Source organism: Apteryx rowi, unplaced genomic scaffold (genome assembly GCF_003343035.1).
Source record: "Apteryx rowi isolate R43461 unplaced genomic scaffold, aptRow1 scaffold_2, whole genome shotgun sequence".
NCBI classification, from domain to species: domain Eukaryota; kingdom Metazoa; phylum Chordata; class Aves; order Apterygiformes; family Apterygidae; genus Apteryx; species Apteryx rowi.
In genome coordinates, this window is record NW_020448307.1 from 7,865,207 (window position 1) to 7,886,106 (window position 20,900).

Genomic DNA, 20,900 nt, shown 5'->3' on the forward strand with positions numbered 1-20,900 from the left:
GGGGCCGGGCGGTGCCGCCGTGCCCGGCGCGGGACTCAGCACCTGCGGCCCCCGTGCCGAGCAGCCCCGGGCGCGCAGGGCTCCGGCTCGCCGCTGCCCGGCCGCTGCGCGGTGTTTGCCGTCGGGTCTCCGCGCTCGCGGAACAAGCGCGAAAGCTGTCTGCAGCGTTAGAGGAGAAATCCTTGTGGGACCTTGGCTTGGCTCCGCACATCCCATTAGCTACCGTGACTGGAAACCAAAGAGAAGCTAAGCATTGTGCCTTCCTCGGGTGAGAGCAAGGACGGCGAGTCAAAGCTTTAACTGGGTTAGGGGCGAGCAGAGAGAGAAGCATTCTTATTTTTGTCTTAAATCAACTGCTTTCAGAGCGATGCTTTTTGTAAGGCGATGAGGTGTTCCCTGCCAAACCTGTCGGTGCAATGAATGGAGGGAGATTTCTTGGAAGTCAGCAGCCTCGAGGCTGCCTCCAAGTTTTGCGAGCCTCCGGGGTGACATTATTTGTATTCCTGCGGTCCTTGCAGGCAGGAAGCTCAAGGCAAGCGGAGGAGCCCTGCTTCTTTCCAGTGGGGACATGTCCAGTGCTATGAATGTTTAACCTTTATGTTAACGGGTCGAGGGTTTTAAGGCCAAATACTCAGCTGTACTTTGCACTCCAAATCAACAGCGTTCTCGCCTGTTACTGGCTCTAAAGTGCTCTACTCCTCTGTACAACAGCTCCGACAGTCAGGAGACTTTTTTGGTTGGGACTAGCTGGAGGCGTCGGTTGGTGACCCAGCCTTCTCTGGAGACCTGCATTCAAAAAAGAATTTGGAAGCGGAGAGCTGTGAAGTAGCTTGCTTGGCAGTTGTTTTTTGATGGTCTCGTTAGATCATTTAACAGATTATTGCCACCTCAGAACTGAGAAGGAAATAGTCACTAAAGAGACGGTTGGGAAGAGAGCTGGATGTCGGCAGGTCAGGACTGAGGTGTTTTATCACAACGGCTGGGATGCGTTGTCTTGTTTTGTCTACATCAAGCTGTGTGATAGAATCTGATTTTTAGTGTTTCTAAGTATCCATTGAGTGGAAATCTCTGGTGAAAGATCTTTTCTTCTAATAAAGTGCAATTTCTAAAAATCATATGTAAATCTCTGATACATTTATCTTTCTAAAAATAACACTGGTAGCAATCAGTGCTTCTGTTACCAATTTAGTTGGTGCTGTGCATTGGAAACGGGTTTGTATATGGTAACGTTCACTCTTCTGGGTAGTTGCTTGCTTGTATTTGCTTAAGTTGCTCATGCAATGATAGGAATGAGGACAACATTGTAAAACAAGATAATAGGCTTCTGAGACAAATGATAACTTACAAGAACAACTCCTTTAAATGTTATATATTTTAATGCATAGTATATGCAAAACTGATAACCTCGCAGAATAGAACTGCTTTAAAAGTAGGGTTTTTTTTTAAGGCCATTGTCATACCTGAATACCTTTGCATTCACTCAAGTCTCACACCAATATATAAAGTTATCACAGTAACTTTATTTATTATAGGCTGAGGACATCAGCCTGTCAAATAATATCTCCTCATCTCCAAGTAATTCCATCTCCTTTGAGCCACATTTCTGCCCAAATGAGAACACAGTGCAGACTGCATGGTGATAACCAGAAGTTCACTCTGTCTACAAGTAACACACTTAGACAACTGTCTGCTTTTGCGATGTTTTAACATAGTTGATCTTGAGGGTGGGGGTTAACATTGTGGCAAGAATCAAAGGGCTATATTATTCTTCTTAGGTGGTAGAGTTTTTATTCTCCATCTCCTTTGGATCTCCTCTCTGCCTGCCCTCCATCCTGACTGGGGAATGTGAATGCTTGGGTTTTGAAGAGTTCTTGTGCAAGATTTTGTTTGTTTGTTTAAGAATAGCAAATTAGTTTGGGTGCCACATACTATAAAATCTTATTTTGGATAATAGCCAGTAGCATAATTGCAGATAAGTAGTTTTCTGGCATGCTAAGACTTGACTTGCATATTGTCTTCCTCAGTCCTTCTAACTCTGGAGCCAGCGACTACGCTGGGTGATGATGTACATAGTACAGTGATGTGAAATAATAGTCTTGCCATATTGTTCTACTCAGCTGCCAAAACAAGAAGGGGGGGGGGGGGAGAGAAAGAAGAGGGAGGAAGGCAAACAAACCCTGCCTATGCACAAGGAAAAATATAGCTGATCAAGATACAATGAACGATTTTAATCATTCTCTTGAAGTCGCTTAAAAGTCAATTTGCTCTCCAAACTAAAGCGATAATTTTTAGCAAGTCAGAGTCTTTGTTTGGTTGTGAGTATTTCAGGATGTTTGAAGGAAGTTCCTGCACACCTCCCACCCCCTTTCCACACACAGAAGCATGGGGATATGATATAATCAGCCTGTGCTTACGGCCTGCCCTATGTACCATATGCTGTACTGGCTCGTAAGAGCCTGTGGTCTCTGAGCAGTGCATAAGGATGGGATTAGTATGCTGAGGAGTCTGAAACCTAACCAGTGAGGTCCAACTTGGGAGAAATTTAGGTTTTGATAGAAGAAAAAAAAAAAACAGATTCATTTTAGTAGGTTTTGTTTTTCTAGTATGAGGTTTGAGCAGGAGGAAGGACAGCTCAGCTATGTAATGGTTTTATTGGTGAGTGTTACTGGGCTGCAAAACATTGTCAGTGATCTGTTTCTTGGACTCCCCATGAACTCAGCTGAACAAATTTGAACTGGTTTGACACAATGTTTACAAAAGTAGGACAGGCTTGATTTAAATATATATTAATTAAAAATAATCTAATCTGTAGTGGAGCCCAAATGCATACAATAGATTTGAAGAAACCTGCAGCTGGTGAAAGCTACTGGGATTTCCCTATTTTTTTGTAAAGACTCTCTTTTTCAGCAAAAGAGGACCTGACAGATGAGGAAACAGTGAAACTTGTTGCAGAGGGTAATGAAGCTGAAAAGTTGGAAGGGGGTGGGGTGAAACTGTTTCTTTCTAGCTTTCATTCTATTAATCTCTTGTTTCTGGTAACTCTGGCGGGTACTGTGTCATAAGGAAGTGGTAACAACGCAGAGATAGCAACACACTGCATGCCAAATAAACTTTGTTACCAACCTCATCCAAAGTTCCTGAAATCAGCAGTCTTAAATCAGTCTTTAGGCCTGCAGTTAGGAGCAGTAATTGGTGTGCATTAGCCTGTGGAGCCTGCAGTGTCCCTAGGTCTGAGCCTTTCCAAACAGCCTTAAAAGTCACATTATTTTTCCTTGAGAAATATGTAAGATACAATTTATAAAATGCATGGCTGTGACTTTATTGGCTCAAAGTCCATCTTGACTGGTGCGTGCACAGAGGGAGGGCTGGAGCAGGACTGCTGCAAGCCACTCTGCTGGGACAAAACTGTGTGAAACCCAGGACCTCCAGTGTGCTATAACTTAAGTCAGCAGCGCAGGCTACCGCGGGGTTTCGACTGAATACTTCGAGCTGCTGAATCACAGCTCTGTCCTGCAAAACCCATTAGGTGGAGGGGTGTAGTATTGACTGCTGCAGGTAGTTGCGTTAGCATGGGCAGGACTAGATGCATCGGTGTTGTGCTGAGCATTAAGAATTTATGAGCTCCCAGGGAAAGGGCTTGAGTCTTACAAGCAGCGCGGGCTCTGCTGGAGGAATCCCTTACGCTTGCCGCGTTTCTAACCGTGGGATTGTTTTGCTGTGCTCATGCCTCTCGCGAAGCGCTATCTCTGCTTTCCAGTGTGTGCCGATGAGGACGTTGGCTCCCTGATAACGCTGCCTTGCAGCAGGGAGGGGACAGCGCGGCCCCGTCGGGAGCGTGGGCTGCGCTGCTGCCCGCAACTGCCAGCGCTGCAGAAAACAGAACTTGTTCATTTGAATTCCCCTTCAGACAGCGCTCAGTGAAGGGTTCTGTACAGATAACACCGAGCCCTGTGCCACCCCAATTCATAAATATGCCTTTTATGTTGTTTTCCTCCTTCCTTCTGTAGATATAGCTTAAAAATTCTATTCTGGGTACCTGATCTATTACGGTGGTGTTAGTGCCTAATAATGAGCATGCTACAGAGTGTAAATGGTCTGTTCTGAAATTTGGATAATAATAGACTAATTGTTAAGGTGCTGTACAGCTGCCTTATAAGCCTGGCTTTCACAGCAGTGGGCTCATTAGACGCCACGAGCTTTCCTGTCATTCCCAGACCTCTCTTTGCTCACTAACTAAAGTTACCCCACTGTGTTTTGTGCAAATATACACATATATAAATAAATATTTTTTAAGCGATTTGGGCTCAGTTCTTGTCAGTTTGACTCATTAGGGATTTAACATGCAAATCCTGTGAAAAGATGTTAATCCCCTGGGTTCACTTTTTTTTTAAATGACAACAACAGCAGAAACTTTGATTGCAACTGTGCCCACAAGGCATGCCGAAATGGTAAGATTAAATCTTGGCCTTTTGCCTTAGGATAGCTAAAGGGTTTTCTTAAAATGGTGCAAAGGGAGAAAGAAGAGGAATGGGAAGACAATACTCCTTTACTGATAGAGCAAGGGCCAAACAATATTGGTTCTGAGTGAACTTTAAGTTTAAAAATAATGTTAACTTTAAACTGAAATGAATGATGCTCTGGCCCTGCTGAAGTCTAAGAGAACCTTATCCTGAACCGTGCAGAGCCCTGGGTGTGAGGGGATGGGGGCCAGCTCTCCATGGCGTAAGTATTTTGGCAATGACTTCTGTTTTGTGGTCAAGAGCTCGGCGGTGCTGCTTGCTGTGGGTAGCTGTGAGAAGAGAAAGCTTAGATGAAGGCTTCTAGTCTTTCACCCTAGGATGCTCAAGCACGTGACAGTCATTGTGCCTTAGAAAAATCCCTGCCCAGAAAGTCTCATGACTCTGTCTCATGAACATCTGGTTCTCTAGTTGGTCTTTAGTGTCACCTTGGTTTCCAGGGCCTGCTTTGCTCTCAGTAGAAGAGAGGAAAATGAAATTGGCTTCAGAAGCAGTGTCTGTGCATGCTGCCTCGAGTTCCCATGGGCACATGGGGTTAGGAGGGGGAGTGTGCCATTTTTGAAGAGTATACTGATGGCATGACTGCTGCTCGGAGCTGAGTAAACTGACTTAGCTACAGAAAAGCACCACACCTCCCTGCATACCTGTGTTCTTCAAAACATAATGCTCTTCCCATTAAACACATGGAAACCTTCATGCCATTTTCCCTTCTTGTGCAATTCCCTGACATCAACCTGTGCTCTCATGCTTATGGGTCATGTTCTTTTTTAACCAACTGAAAAGTGTGTGTGGTATTTTGGTAGGCAGGAGAAGCAGTGAAGGAAGTTGTGCACTTGGCAAAGCCAGCAGACGTTGGTGGACCCCAGCACTTGCATGTGTTAGCATCTTGGAGCTGCTAACATCTCTGCCCTGAATTTCTTGCTTGACAGTTGCAAGCAGGCACAAGCAATGCTGCTGAGATGTCCTCTGTGGAAGCTTTCCAAGAAGACCTGTGTTACAGAGCAGAAGCAATGCCCAAGCTAGCACACCAGCAGTTATTTGTAGCAGAGGAGCAAAGCAAAGGACGGATCCCTTTTTCTACAAGGGCCTTGCTGATCTGACACATTTCTGGTACAGTGTGAAAGGGCTGAACAACGCAGGCGTGTGTACACACACACACACACACACACGCACACACACGCTGTAGCATCGCCTATCAGAGCCCTGTTTCCTGGCACTCAGGCATGGCAGCTGCTCAGCCCACTGCTAGCTCTCTGTGTACCAAACTTGTTGCAGAAAGTTGCTAGGAAACTCTGAAGTGGTTGTATGGCTTTCTTTTTTCTTTTTTTTTTTTCCATTTATTGTTTCCCCCCCCCCCCCAAAAAGCTGTGGCTCTGGCATTGACTGAGTGAAGATCAGAGTAGCAGTGCTTAACTTTGAGCATTGTGCTGTTACAGGAGACCAGTGAGTTGAAGTACATTTCGTGTTTCCAAGCACTAGGTGTAGGTTGGCTGAAGATATTGGATTCATGTAGATCTTTTTTCTTTTCAAACCTTGAATGGATTTTCTTTTCTTTTCTCACGCACTTGAGTAGCATGAAGTCAGCTGAATATCTGTAGGTGGATTATAGTGTGGTGCACCAGGAAAGAAGCCTTTTTGTTGTTCTTCTGGCCTCTGCTGCTGTGTTTGGGTACAAGGTCCGAAGCGTCATGTGGAAGCATCTTTTTGGCTCCTTGACAAATGTCCTGCTGCTTAGGCTTTCTATCTCCCATCCCCTTCCATGAGAAATGGTGCTGGGCCATTGTTGAGCTTTTAAGGCAAGAGAAGGTGCATGTGCCAAGCAGCTTCCTGCCATGTTTTGGTCACACTTTTTTTGGTGTGTCCACGTAGAAAACAAGTCCTTAGTCATTGCTTGAACTCTCTGGCAATGTGACTTTCTCTTGCACCTAGACTGTAAAACCAGGGGAAGGTGTTTCTGCCTTTTTACTAACACTTCAATTTGTCTGCAAGCCACTTCCACTTCCTCCTAACCCTTGCAAACATATTTCCATGGTTGCCAGAGCAACAGTGTTGGGTGCAACCCATTAAAGCCAGGGGCCAGTTGGCCAACCCTCGCTGACCTGGTGTCCGCGGAGCAAACCTCAGCACGCCGTGCTGTATTCACCAGGAGCCGCTAGACCTCGCGTAGCCCCCTTTGCTTCGGGGGTCTGATATGTAGAAGCAAGTGTGAGCTGCGAGGGGGACTTGGGCCCAGTTCCCAGCCTCGTTACATGCGTGCCTTGCTTTTCCCACTTGTAGACAAGGGGGCCACCTGTGTCCTCTCTGAGGTTGGAGTGAGGGCTGATGACCTGCCTCGCCACAGCCATCTATGAGGGAGAAGTTAAGAGCTGTCACCTCCTCTTCTTTTCTCAGTCTTCCGCGAGGAAAACGTTTTACATTCCATCCTGTGGTGATAAGGCTAAGCTTCCTGTGTGCACATCTACAAATCTGACTTCCTAAGATGTCCTCTTCCCCAAAGCGGTATAAAGCCTAAATCCAGCCACTCTGTGGCATTTGGTGCAATGTCTCTGTCCCCTTGGAAATTTAGCTGGGGCAATAGTTGCCTGGTGTGGAGGCACCCCATCCCGTCAGCAGGATGAGGCACAGAGTTACCTCCCCAACTAGGTGTTTTGCACCTGAAATAATAACTCCTCCAGATTAAATTCTCCTTGTGAAGAGCTGAGCTCCTGGGAGGCCTCAGCTCTGCGTGGCCGAGCACCTGGGCTGCTGGCATCCTTGCGGGAGGGCGGGCTTGGTGCTGCTGGCTTGCAGTCAGAGCAAGCATCTGGTTGGGGTTAAATCTGGGCTGGGCGAGTGCACGTGAGATTTCTTGTCGCTGACTGCAGGGGCCCAGGATGTTGTGGCTTTTGCGCAGCCACCTGGGACAGCGTGCTGACGAGGGCGATGCGATCTCAGAGCTGGGAAGTTTGCACGCCATTTGGTTCGTGTGGCACTTTCCTCCCTTTGCCAGCGCGAGCTCAGGGTTTTCACTGCCGTGCTACCTCCTAGGAGCATGCCAGGGTCTGGGGCATGATGTCCCCAGGGCTCGCCACGCTGAGGTCCCCGTGCGGGGCTCACCTTACTGCTATGGCCATGCTTGTTTGTCAGAGCTGGCTCTGTTGAGTGGTACCAAGCGGTGAATTCAGTATTTCAAAAAAAAGAAAAAAAGAAAGCTTCATTTATCGTGACAAACTGAAGTGGCTCTAGGGGGCTTGTCAGACATGGAACTAATTCCAGCTCCCATTGATTATTTGACAATAATATGAACACTGATTTGAGCCTCTCTACCCTGTGTTCATTTATTGATGCAGACAGCTCAGGCCGAGTTCATTGGAAGGCAATCAATCATTATGTTATCCCTGAGAATAACTAAGCGAGCAGCTGCTTGCATACAGAGACACACAACGGGAACGTGTTGTATGGGAAAAAACGGCAGCATTATCAGCCCCCAAATGCAGTATACACTGAAAGGAGAGCACTGAGGGTTTTCTCTCAATACTTTTGATTCTCAAACTCAGAGATATCTGAACCATCAGCTCTCTCAGCATGGAGAGAAGGCTTTGGAAGGATGGGAAAAGCAGTTCAGAGCCTCACACTAAAAACGTGGTGACACGTTGTTGCAGAGCAGCTTCAGAAGGATCATCCCTTGGCTTGGGCGGACACTGTGGGCAGCTGGCCATGCTGGCAAGCAAGCTTAGAGAGAACATGCGTGGCAACGATCACAACTCTTCCACTGCTAGCACTGTTCTCTGTCACTAATAAGCGAGAGTTCATTTGGAGCGTTCTTCTGCCTCACCTTGATATTTACTTTTCCTTCAACGTCAGTTTTGCCTGAGGAAGGACTGAACAATCCAGCCTTCCGGTAATACGTTCTTTAAAGACTTAAAATAGTTCCTGCGTTTGTCAGACTCTGGATTTTACAATAGCTCATAGGGTGAGTCACAGGCAAAGGCCAAACAGAGCCTTTTCTGTCACCTGAGCAGACACCTTTTATCCCTTAAATCCATAAACTGAGCAATAGCTTCTTTTTGCCTCTGCCTTCTAGGAGTAATCCCACGTTTCCTGCTTTGGGTATTCCCGGCAGGTTTGGTAGTGACACATTTACCATCCATCTTTCTCTGTGATTTCAGCAAGATCCTCTCTTTCCTTCTTGTTTTGTACCCTGAATTTTGGCTCCTGGCCTGGCTTTCTGGAAGTAGTTTATAGGATAACTTCTACTTGATATGTTTTCCTTTGTGAAATGCAGGTTTCATTCCTGCTTCTGTGAAGACCTGTCAGCCTTGGTCTGGGCAGCACATTGATTTTCAAAAAGGCTGGTAGTGGCCATAACAGCATTTCAGCTTTCAAATGCCAAGGCTGTATGAATCTAACTATAGTTCAGCAGCACACCCTGGGCACTATGCTAGCAGCTGTCTGCTCTTTTTTTTTTTTTTTTAAGTGCTAATTAACAGTCCAATAAATTATCCAAGGTATTAAAATGCTCAGCAGTGGAGGAACTTAAAGGCAGAACTGGATGCATTTTTAGATCAACCAGCCATAGGTTGTAGACTGGCATCAGATGGTTTCTGTTCTTGGGATTTCGCCTCCTGGGTTTTTCTTTCTGTTCTGTCAGCAAATTTCAGTGGAAAAACTGATGGCCTGGGAAACACCATGAATTCCTGAAAGGTTGCACAGCTGGGAGTATTTTACCTGGGAATAGAAACTCTCTTCACATCTCTGCATTCTTTTGACCTGATGGTCTACAAGGTTTTTGCTGTGTTGGAGACCCTGTAATTGGTCTGGGGTTTGCAAAAGACATTGGGTTTGTAGTTCAGACACTATGTGTTTTGCAAGTTTTCATCTGAAATGATGTGGCTATCTGACAAACCTCCCCATGAAAGGGATTAGTGAGTCAGCCTGAGGTACTGTCTTGGTGCTTCTTGGTTTTCCTCCTTCCTCTGTATCGTTGTCTTGTCTTTTTGTTTGGGATTTAAGGGCCAATGAAATAAGCCCTCATGAGAGAAGTTTTAATTTCCCTTGCTGCAAGAGCGGGGCACGACCCTAATGAAGCTCAAGAGAGAGGTGAAGCTGTAGAGAGCTCGGTAGCAATCTTTTCCTTCCGTCTTGCAGTTCTTAGACGATGAGTAGCAGATGCTGCTTTTTCTCAGCCTGGTGATGTGTTCTTGCCGCGAGGGGTATCGGCCAGGCCTGCAAGTTACACTCAGAAATGCAGGTTCCTTGTGCATAATTGCTGGCTTGGCTTTTTTGAGGTAGAAGTGGGCTGTGCTTTGCTTTGTGTTAATGTCTCGGGGCAGATTCTGATCTATTGCACAAGGATAAGCAGAAATTAGAAAAGGGTTTTAAACCCTAAAGCATCATCTGGATGTCTCAGCTGTCTGAAACAGGCTTCCAGGAATGGCAACATAAGCATTTGGCCTATTTAGGATTCACACAAACCTTGCTGGAGGAATATCTGTGTTGTAATATGTTGTATGCAGGAAAATACAAGCAGAGAAGCTCAGGGAAATTGCCAGACATCAGTTACAGAAAGACCGCAGAGCACACTGAGCCAAAATCTGACGCTGTCTGTGTGAATCTGGCTTGCTCCGAGCAGCTTTTGGAGCCGGTTGGCTGGCTTGAAGGCCTGTGATACGGTCGTCTGACTGATCAGAGACAGCTGTCATTCAGCATGCTGTCAGGGAGGCTGCCTGGCGACACGGCTTTAACTCTGAGTCAGGGTTGGAGTCATACAAGCAGCCCGTAAAAAGGCAAAGGGAAGGTGAATAAATTAGCATGCATGCTATCTGCAGAAGCTCCTTGAATTTCCAATGTTCTTCTGATAAGGTGAGTTGCTGAACTCAGTTCAGGAGTATACCCAACAGCCTGTCCTGTGTGTCCGGGGGTGCGTCTCCCTCAGTCTCATACGGAAGAAACTTTAAAGGCTGAATTCAGGCTCTGTGGGATCATGGACAACTTCCTAGGGGATCAGTTGTTTAACCTGCATGAGTTTTGGTCCCCTCAACGGCAGCTGTGGGGGGGAACCAGTCTCTTCTCCACACTATAATGGGCCCTGCTGGAAGGGATTTATTTTCCAAAATCTGTTGCTGACCTCATGGTTTTAGATCCCCTTTCTGCTTCTCCCACTGTAAAACAGAGCTGTGAGGTATTTTGATTCCTTCTGGGAAGTGCAGCGAGAGCGCTTAACTGTAGCTGTGACATTATCACAAGGCCATGGAAAGTACTGGTGTCATGCCCATACCATCTTCTTTGCATCCTGCGTGAATTTGCTGTTGCTGTTTCAAAAGCTCGTATTCTTGGGTCAGGAGTTTGTCGGATCTTGAGCTGACTTCTCAGAGATGATGGTCTCACTTCCCCCAGTGTGACTGAGCAGCCTGACTTCCCTGTGCTGGCTTGGCAGGGGACGTGGGACAGCCGAGCTCTTCTCCCTTTGTGGTAGGAGCCCACCTCTCACCACACATGGGGACCCTCTCCGTCCCTGAAGTGGTTGACCCCCACGTCGGGGAGTAGAACAGACAAGGAAACAGAGATGGCCAGAAAAAACATCCTCATTCAGGACAGTCCACAGTGGTGACGAAAGGCAGCAGCTAATTTTGTGGGGACTTCTTTAAAGTCCCAGAGGTGCTGTTTTAACAGTTAAAATAACTCTTGAGTCACTTGAAAGCCCCATGGACCTAACTGGCTGCCTGGTTTGTGCTGTGTTGCTTCCTGCTGGCCTCGAGTTGGAGATGATGTGAGATCCCTGCTAGGGCTGAATAAGTCCAGGAGGAAACAGCCCTTGTTCTGAGGGGCTTCCACCCATAGATTGACTCTATCTGATGTATATTAGCACTGAATGTGAAGCAGCTTGTTAACAGGCTCATATCTAGAAAGGAAGTGATAACTTGGCGTTGCTGGATTACTCACCTGCTAGTCATAGGTGTTATAATGAATAAGATCAGGTTGCTGTCAGATGAAACACTGGACTGTGTTCTGCTCTGCCACCCGGAGCTTGCAGTCTGGTTTGCAAGGCGCAGTCTGGCAAGTCTTCGTTCAGAGCCTGCAAAAGGCTTAGAGTGAGAGAAAGCTACCTGCCTCCAAAGGGAGACGCACGTTCGGACAGTAGCTAAAAAGCTTTAAAATACCGCTTGTATCTCTTGACCTTCTTCAAAAAACAAGCCTTGCCGGGAGCAGCAGTGAGGCAGGGCGTTGCATGGGGGCTCACCATCCTGGCGCGTGGTGCAGCAGTGCACCTGCTCATGGCAGGCACTCGCATTGGCACTGCTGGTGCCTAGGAAAAGTCTTGGTGGGGGCAACCACCAGTTAGTTGCAGCCTGGCTTCTCTGCGCCCTCTCCCAGTGCATCCTGCTTTTGCTTATTTCTGCCTCCAGTGCATTAACAGGACATGGAAGCAAGCAGTGCTCTCATTCCTGCTTGGTGACCCTGGCACCTCCCGCGGGCAAGAACCAGCCAGAGTCTGAGCATGGGTCTGTCTTGGCTGGGAGTGAGGCAGGAGGTGGGTTAAATGGACGTGTGGACCATGGGGACAGTGTGTCTAGGTGCGGGTGAGCACCCCCGAACAATTTACCAAGCCCAGGAGGGGATGAGAGATGACAGCATGACTCTGCTGGTTTGGGTCCCACCTAGGTTTGGGGAGGAGGGCAGGTTGGTTCAGACCTCATCTCAGGATGGTTCACTGCCAAGCTCTGCCATGCTGCAGTGGAGGACTCGGGTGCACTCTGGGTATTTTTCAAGTGCCTTCAGGGCCCCAGAGTGCCTGGAGAGGCTGAGCTGGCCTGAACCCCGTCAGTGGGAAGTGTGTGATAGCTGACCACAAAGGGAAGCCCCACCTTTTCGTACAATATTTACTTCCCCTCCTTGGATCTCTCCCAGCTCTGTAAGTGCAGGGTGAATGCAGTGGGGCACTTCTCACTCTTTCTTAGAAATGCTGCTCTTTTCCCCATGCTTGCTCTACTCCCTTCTCCACCCGCACCTTGCCCCAGTTTGTGTGCCCTCCTCTGGACATCTGCTCAGCTGGTGGCAACTGGTTAAGAAACAAACCTGAGCAAAAAAATTAGTTTCTTCTGAAACCAGCATGAGCTGCTGTCTTGCATTTGGGCAGCAAGCCCAGCTGGAAATGGGTTTGTCCCCTATGGTAAAGACATAGCCTTCCATGCCAAGTAGTGTGTGAATTCAGCAAGTCTTCAAAACCCAGGAGAGAGCTGAGAGTTTCTGCCTGAGAGAGAGGAGAGCGTCATTTTCCAGTTCTCTCTTCCTTTCTTTTTCCTTCCTCCACTGTATGCTTTTTCCTTCATTTGTTCCCCTCTCCCCCCCTCCAGCCTGTTTTTTGGTACACAGTTACACTATCATATAACCTACACAAAACTGTTCAGCTGGACTTAGTGTTTACGCTGGGAATTAATCCCACAGTAAGCTCCTGCACAGGCTTTTCAAGCACAGACATGCAAAATACAGAGCAGTGAGAGAGGTCAAAACTGGTCACTTCACCAGTGACAGCACGCAAAATGTGACTTTCTCCCTGCTGCATTCCTCTGCGCGCAGCATCCGAATGCCCCTGTGGAGGCCCAGCTGGTGCACTTCCCGGTGGGGTTAGCCAGAAGAGGCAGACCAGGAGCAGGTACGATACAAGGCACATGGGTAACGTGCCTGAAGTTATGCGCTAGGAGCTTTCCCGCGTTGGCAGGGGACCAGAGTGGGTGAGCTGATAGGGATTTCTCCTATCCCTTGGTCTGCTGATTCAGTGCGCATCTGGGAATGGTGTTGAGCCCTTGAGTCAACAGCTCCAGCTCATCCCCTTTCCCAGGATATGATTTATCCCATAGTGAAGCTCTTTGTACAGTCTCTGCCTTACGCTTGTCCCTGCTGGTTTTGGAGCACCCGAGCACGCGGTGCTGGGTGGACAATGCCAAAACGGTCCTGTCCTGGGAGCGCCAGTCCTTGGACACATCGCATGCAGCCACGAGGGCACGTGGAGCAGTGAGGGGGAAGCAGAGGCATCTCGCTGAGGGACGGGAGCAGCAAGCCCTAGGTTGCCGACACCTCCTGGCTGCCGACCCGGCCCTGGGGGCTCCTCCGTGGAAGTGGCCCACACTGTCGCAGCCAGCGTTGCCCCAGCTCTGAGGACGGCCCGGCCCTGCGTGGTTACAAATGCTGCCTTTTAACCAAGCCTTTCATCAGCTTCCTTTTTTCCCCCATGTGCCATGGGGGCGCGAGAGGAGCTAGGTGATAAGAAAACAAGCAAGTCTGCAAACTTTTCCGGTTCGGCATTAATATACTTTTGCTGGTGTGCGGCAGCTGCAAACGGAGCGGCCGCTGTGCAGTTATCGGTGGCCTCTCTCTAGGCTTGGGGAAAAGGTGGCGGCTGGGGAAAAGAGGTCGGCTCGTCCATCCCAAACAGCCCTCTGAGTTCCCTTTGCACCCTTCATCGCTTCCCTCCTCCTCCTCCTCCTGTGAAACCCAAGCTGATCACTGAACAATCCCTTCTATTTGGCCAGGGCTAGCAGAGTTTTGTGCGAGGATAAATGTGCACGTACACGCGCGTGTACGCGAGGGGTGGTGGTTTGCCCCAAGTGCTTGATCTGCGGTGGATTAGGTGGGCAGTTTTGCGATCGCTTCTGCAGGGCAGACAGCAGAGGCAGGCTCCCGGCAAACGGGGGCGGGCAAGCCCACGGTGCTGGCCCTAGCCTGCAGCATGCGGTGTGATGAGCGCTGCCGGTCGTCAGCGCCGGTGAGCTCCGAGAGAGCCTCGCTCCCTTTCTCCCTCCACTGCTCCCCCAGCCATATGTTCTTCTGGTGTGAGGGATGGGGAGGGAAAGAAAAGAGGGAGAACTATCCAGTCCAGGGTGAGAAGGGTCGCTCATGATACTGCCAGCGTTTTGTGCAACTCTTCTGAAGCCTCATCTGAAACACTGAGCCCGTTTCTGGTCGCTGGTGCTCAAGGGAGACGAACTGGGTGCCGGAGGTGTGAGGACAGGGGACAACTCGTGGTTAAGGGCAGATGTGACATGTTTACTGTAGCACGACAGGAGGATGCTACAACGCCCTAGCGGCGCTGCTGGCGTGAGCGCGCTGGCACAGAACGAGGAGGCATAAACTTTCCACTAGAGCTTGTAGACGGGACGCCACAAAAAGTTTCCTAACCGCTAGAACAAAGAGGTTTTGACAGGTTTCTAGTTACTTAGTGAAAGAGGCTGCAATAAGCTGATTAAAGGGACGATATAAAATGGAGGGGGCATCCAGGAGAGCGTATGTAGAGTTTTTCCTCCTGTGATCCGAGGCGTTCGCTAAAGCAGGCCACCAGGAGCACTGGGCAGCCCCGGGAAATCGTGGTGTGCCCTGTCACCCCTCCTGCCGCGTTGCCGGCCAAGGAGGAGATCCCTCTGCTCCCCTCGTGCATTGCAGAAAACTGCCTTGGTGAAGAGCCTGGTGAGGAAGGGGCCCATAGGGACATCCAGGGGTGATGATGACTCACAGTTGTACTGTGAATTTGGTTGGATTTTCTGTGCGCCCAGTACCTCTGGAAAATCGAGCTACCACCTAGAGTATTATCGGAGAACCCCTAAAGTCTGAGGCTTTCTGAGCTTCCATCTTTTTTCATGCTACAAACGATAGGATGCGTCTCCTTTTCTGAGAGCCTCCTTCTCCCCGTTTTGGGAAGTGGTGTGGGCATTAGAGACTAGAGGGAGGAAGAAGGATGCTTTGGGCCCTACACAGTGTTCATCCTATATGCAAAGTTTCAGGCAGGTTTATGAAGCACAAATGCAGCTGCAAGCTTTCCATACTGGTGCCATGTATGGTAATAGCAGAGCTGAGCGTGAACTGGAGGAACAGGAATTGTGCAAATACGTTGCGCTCCCAGCTCTCCTTGCCTTTGTACTTAACCTGTTTTTGTCTTGCAGGCTAAGAATAAAGAAACTGGTGCTTTAGCAGCTGCCAAAGTCATTGAAACAAAGAGCGAAGATGAACTGGAGGATTATATGGTGGAGATTGAAATACTGGCAACCTGTGATCATCAACACATCGTCAAGCTGCTGGGAGCATTTTACTGGGATGGCAAACTCTGGGTAAGAGCCTCTTGCTGTGTGTACAGCTGCACATTTCTCACTTTGCAGAGGAAATGGCTAATTTATGGTAAAGCAGCACCTCTGGAGCAGTTAGAAGTGTCAGTGTGAGTTAGAAGTGAGTCACAAGCTGTGCTCTACTCACTGCTTCAATAGTTCCCAGATTTTTCCTACTTTCTCTGATGGGTGCAAACTCTTCTAAATCAAGCTGCTTATAAATAGCCCAGGGAAGCTCTGAAGGTCCTCATTGTGAAGAGAAAACTGGAGCTGTTGGATTTTCCACCACTTGGAACTCATAAAATTGGAAAATGCTGCACCTGTAAGGGCCTCTCTTCCCCACTCAGGCCTCTTTTACAAGATCTGATAGGAGGGTAACCCCATTTTTTGATCCATTCCTTATTTTTGGTTCAGTGTCTGTTATGCACCAGGAGTAGATAATAAGAGGGCGATGGACCGACCAACTGCACAAACCGATGTCTGTGGAGGCCTTTTCCTAGGACGGGCCGCAGAGAAAACTTGTGGGCATTTTGTCATGGGGACAAAAAATGCGATCCAGCGGCTTACTGCAACGGCTAGTCGTGCCGAGGCTGGGACAGCAGGTTTGTGCATCTCTCTCCCCTAGCCCAGCAGGTATAATTTTTTTTCCCCTGCTGTTTTCTTTGTTAATACCCTAGCACCAGAGGAAGGTTAGCGTGAAAGAAACCTTCCTGTGTGCTGCCTTGGGAAGGATGAAGAGGGTTGGAGAGGGTGAGGGCATCCCCCCTTGTATACTTGCCCCTTGCTAGACTCAAATAACTGTGCGTGTGCATGTGTGCATGCATATGCACCTTTGTCAGGATATCAGAAGTCAGGCAAATATGAGGATTTTCAAACCCATCTTCTGTTTCCTCTCTATTCTTTCAACCAGTTCATTTGCTCCTTCTTGTAACTATACTTGAGCGGGCTCAGCAGCCATTGAGGGCGTATTGGCAAGTCATGAAAATGTCAAAGTGCACCATCAGCAGTTCTGTTATTTTTTTCCTTCCTCTTTTTAATGCTTCAGATACCTTTGTGGCCTCTCGGGATATTCCTACTAGAGCAAAAAAGAAATTTCAGCTTTTGAGATTTGCGCTTGTGTGAGTTGAACTGTTCAGAGCCGTAGGTCGTTGCCTGTTGCTGGGCCTGGCTGGGGTCAGAACAAGGACTGAGTCGCTGGGCTGTCACTGGAATGACACAGTCCACACAGTCCACATCTAGTTCATTCCTCAATTAAGCAATGCTGGAAAGATACCATTTTACTGGGCAACATGTGCTTATTCAGCAAGCACCTTTTGCAATGTCAGCATGCATCCATGTCCCTTCTTATTTAAAAACACATCGATAAAGCCCACAACTTCTCTGTGACATCCCATTCAGAAGGGTTATAGTATGCAGCACTGTGCGTTTCCTTCGTTGAGTCATCCCATTGCGAAGGTGAAGGGTTGCATATTGTCTGGAGACGTAGTATTTGGATGGCTGCTAATCATGATGGTGGTGTCTGGGTGCATTAAAGAACAAAAGTAAATATGTACCGGTCTAAGGAAGTGAAAGGCAAACGTGTTTCCTAGGAGGGGATTTGGGGTTTGGACAGATTGCGACTACAGCAAAACTAAACTCGGCAAAATTATAAAGCCAAACGTTGGGTGAGAGACGGAGCTGGTTTATATTCCGCCCAGTTCTGCTGCTTTTACCTCCCTGCTCTGTGCCTGGTCTGCCTGAATGTTATTTGTTGGCCTCGCGCGCTCCCTCTAAAATGCCAGCCCCCTCCCCTTTCCCCTTCCACCTCCTCCCTGCAATAGGAAGCTTTGCCTTCCTTCCTGTAGGGAAAATGGATTGCAGATCTCCTCCGCTCCGCTTTTGTCTAGAAAGTGCTTTGTAATGTCATATGCTTGCCGCCCTACTAAAATTAAACAGCCTCTTTGAAGCTGATGGAACAAGAGGCTCCTGTATCACGGTCTCCCGTGAGGGGAGACGTTACAGCCCCAGCCATTGTTTTGGGGGGAGGATCATCCTCTTTATTTAATTACTGCACTGGCATTTGCATTTCGTTGCTCAGGCTGTTCTTATTAATGCTCTAGTGTTTTGCTGGCTTTGAGGGAAGTAAATAAGCCAGTGTGTTTTACTTCTGGAAGGTTTCTAGTCCCTGCCTTCCAGGTTTTCCCTAAAGTTTAAGGCTTCCGCTTTTAAGTCACCAGCACCACTGGGGAAATTTTGCATCCAAATATAAACACAGTCTTTCATTATCTGGTCCACCTTCCCGCCTGTCCCGCCCTGGTTTCTATCTGTACAGTTATTCTCACCAGCATTTTCCTGGACAAGAATTTGCAAGACGGGCATGTGGAATCCGTGGCGTTCTTGGCTTAAAGTGGCTCAAGCTTTCGGCGCGGGAGCAAAGCTGTGCGTGGCGCGCAGGCAAGCCGCTGTGGTTTCCTGGTGTTCAGAGCCTCGCGTGAAAAGGCAACGTTCAAAGTGAGGAAGGGGCAGGAATCGCAGCGTGCGGACAAGCTGGCGAGAGGTCTGGACGTATCCAACCTCCGGGACAGCAGGAGCTTTTGGATTTATGGCTTGGTCTGTGCCACAGGTAGTCTCAGCTCACCCCACTGAGAGGGGCTCAGCACTGAGAAGGGCTCTGGCTAAAATAGAGTCTGTCTGGTCTTGAACTAACAGGGAAAATACGTGAGGAAACCTGGCCTTCTGCGGTGTCTGCTGCTGCAGAGCCTTCCTTGTCCCCACGAGCTGTGCGAGGCCCCTGTGGCTCCTGTGCTTGACGGTGGGGGTTTGGCTTTTCCCTTTAGTAACCAGAAGATGACATGTTACGGAGCAAAAATCTTTCTATGCAAAGGGAAGTGGCTTATCCCAGGGCAGCTTTATTTAAATACACAGCACTGAAATGAAAGCATAAAACGCAACAAATTCCTTTTTGCTCTTGTACCTAATCTATATAAAGCTGAAGGAAAAGAAACCCAGTTCTTGTGTGCTACAGAGCAGAAGCCCATTGCAAGCCACAAGCGAGCACAGGGTTGGGCTTGGAGGATCCCAGTGAGTCTTCTGGAATATAACTGGCGAGATGACAGCATCCAGCATGAAATTCCTAAGAGTATAAATACATAGCAGAGATGTTGTGCCCTGAGCCAGCAGTCGCTATCTTGTTTCATTTTTCCCCCCATCTTTTCTTCTTTGTTTGTGGCGGAGGCTAGGCAGTCTTGTGCTGGTTAAGAACAGCCCAGCGAGGCTTGCAAAACTGCAATGCTGGGAGCTCTCATGATTTTATTTTATTTGTATTATAAGCCCTGTGGCATTTGATGTTCTTTTGCATAAATCCCAGCTGCTGGAAATGGGGGCACCAAATGAAAGCTGAGAAACTCACGCTATTATAAAAAATAAATAAATAAAAGTCTGGTTTAAGCCCTTGTGGCTGGGTCACATTTTTAAGTCCTTTTCTGAAGCATGATGTAGGACTTAGAAACACAAAGGCAAATCCCCCTCACCCATTATATGTGCAATTTTTAAAATAGACTTCTTAAACATAATTTACGATTGAGGAAAGGGACTAAGGTACAGCTTTTGAATGTTTGGAATCAACGGTGCTGAAATTGTTGTGATAGTAATGGGAAAAAACACAGCAGACCTTGAATGTTGTATCCCTCTTGAGGTTTATGGGTTGTTTTTTTTTCCTTCCAGAACAACAGCAAAAAGGCTTGGAGCTCAAAAGGAAGGAACTTTTGATCTCTGGCTGCTAAATATCTCTGCAGCTTTTGAGTGTGTCTTCTTGCAGACAGAGAAGAGTGATAAAGTGACCAGGGGAAGCAATTCTCATTTGCATTGATGAATTTTGCACTGGCAGATATTCCGAGAATTTGGCTGTTGTCAGCTCTCTCGGGAGCGAGGTCTTTCACTCAACGACCTGATCGTGTTTTTTGCGGTATAAGCTCTGCATGCCTGATAAACTCCTGGGAGCCTCCTCTGGAGTCTGGCTTTTCCGCGGGAGATCCCTGCTCCACGGGAGGCAGTGGGTATCCTTGGCAGCCAGCACTGCCTTGGCCACTGTGCGGGAAGCCCTGAATCCCCCCCCGTAACTGTACAATTCTCAGGGAAACTGCTGGAAATGTTGGCTGGCCCCAGGTGTTTAACATTTGACTCTTCCAGTAGTTGTATAAGTTTTCTAGCTAAGCATTGGGACTTTTTTCCCCTCCTTTTCTATAAACTTTGGTTGCTATAGCAAACGGATTTTTGAATAAACAGGCATTTCCTGGAGATCAAAGCAAAAATCGTTGCACCATGCAGGTAACCCTTCCTTGCCAGAGCATTTTGGGGATGGTTAATTTAATCAGCTTAGAGTTTCTTCTTACTGGCCTGCTGCGTGGGTATGTAAGTAACTCGAATAGCTTGCAGATAGGCACCGGCTTTGTAGCTAGGCTTTGTACTTCCCTTAGAAAAGCATTTTGCATTTTCTGTGGGCAGGCCCTGACCTGTTTAGCCAGGGACTTTTTGGATTGCTACACCTTTGATATGGATTTTGACTGGAGATTTGGACATTCTTGAAAATCCTGTATCATAAAGAAATGTTTATTATCCCGTGCGCTAGATTGCTGGGTTGTGTAAAGCATCTGCAGCATTTAATTGTTTTAAAATGAAATACTCTTCCTTGAAAACAAAAACAACAACAAAAAGCTGATAACAGTGTCAGATTTTCTAGGGTTTGGGGTTTTTTGTTTTGGGTTTTTGGGTTTTTTTTAAGCAAAGGGAGGCTATTACAACTTCAGACTGCAGAGAAGCAGTGATGTCTTATACTCTAAGCAGCCTGAGCCCTGGCTAGAGGTGCTCAGCGGACTGCATGCGCGTGAATACTGTGTCAGAGTGGCTTTCTCCAGGCTTTTCAGTCATCCGTCCCTGAGGAATCCAAGAGCTGTTCGTGAGTCTTTAAAATTTCACTTGGCAGGAATGTTGCAGTCTAAACTGGTTCTTCGTGCTCAGCCTCATGCTTCGGAAACTTTGTGCCAAACTTCTCCCGACAGTGCTTGAACAGTTGCTTGTGGTGTGCAAGGGTCAAACCGTGTGTAGTGTTTGGACGTAGCAGAGGAGAGACCCTGACCTCGGCTCTGCTGTTGTGCTCCTGGAGGCCGCCACAAAGCAGCGCTTGTGTCAGCCAAGCTGTATCTCACTGCAGAAAAACAAAGCGACCCCAAGCCTGAGAACTTTGTTAAATAGCTGGCCAGCCTGACACAGGGGCAAGCCTTCCCTTTTCTTTTTCCTTTCCCCAGCTATGGATGTTTAAATAAATGCCTGATTT

General features: G+C 47.9%; 1 protein-coding gene across 2 annotated transcripts in view; it reads left to right on the plus strand.

Moving 5' to 3' along the window:
- Nucleotides 1-4,412: 4,412 nt before the first annotated feature.
- Nucleotides 4,413-20,900, plus strand: part of STK10 (serine/threonine kinase 10) — a 56,473-nt gene continuing 39,985 nt past the window's right edge. Inside the window, exons 1-2 of one of the 2 annotated variants that reach the window (XM_026063130.1) lie at nt 4,413-4,448; nt 15,431-15,595. In XM_026063130.1, coding sequence (XP_025918915.1) covers nt 4,446-4,448; nt 15,431-15,595 — 168 coding nt within the window. In that variant the 5' untranslated portion in view covers nt 4,413-4,445. Of the gene's footprint in view, nt 4,449-15,430; nt 15,596-20,900 lie in introns of those variants that run through there. The other variant, XM_026063131.1, reaches the window with a different exon arrangement.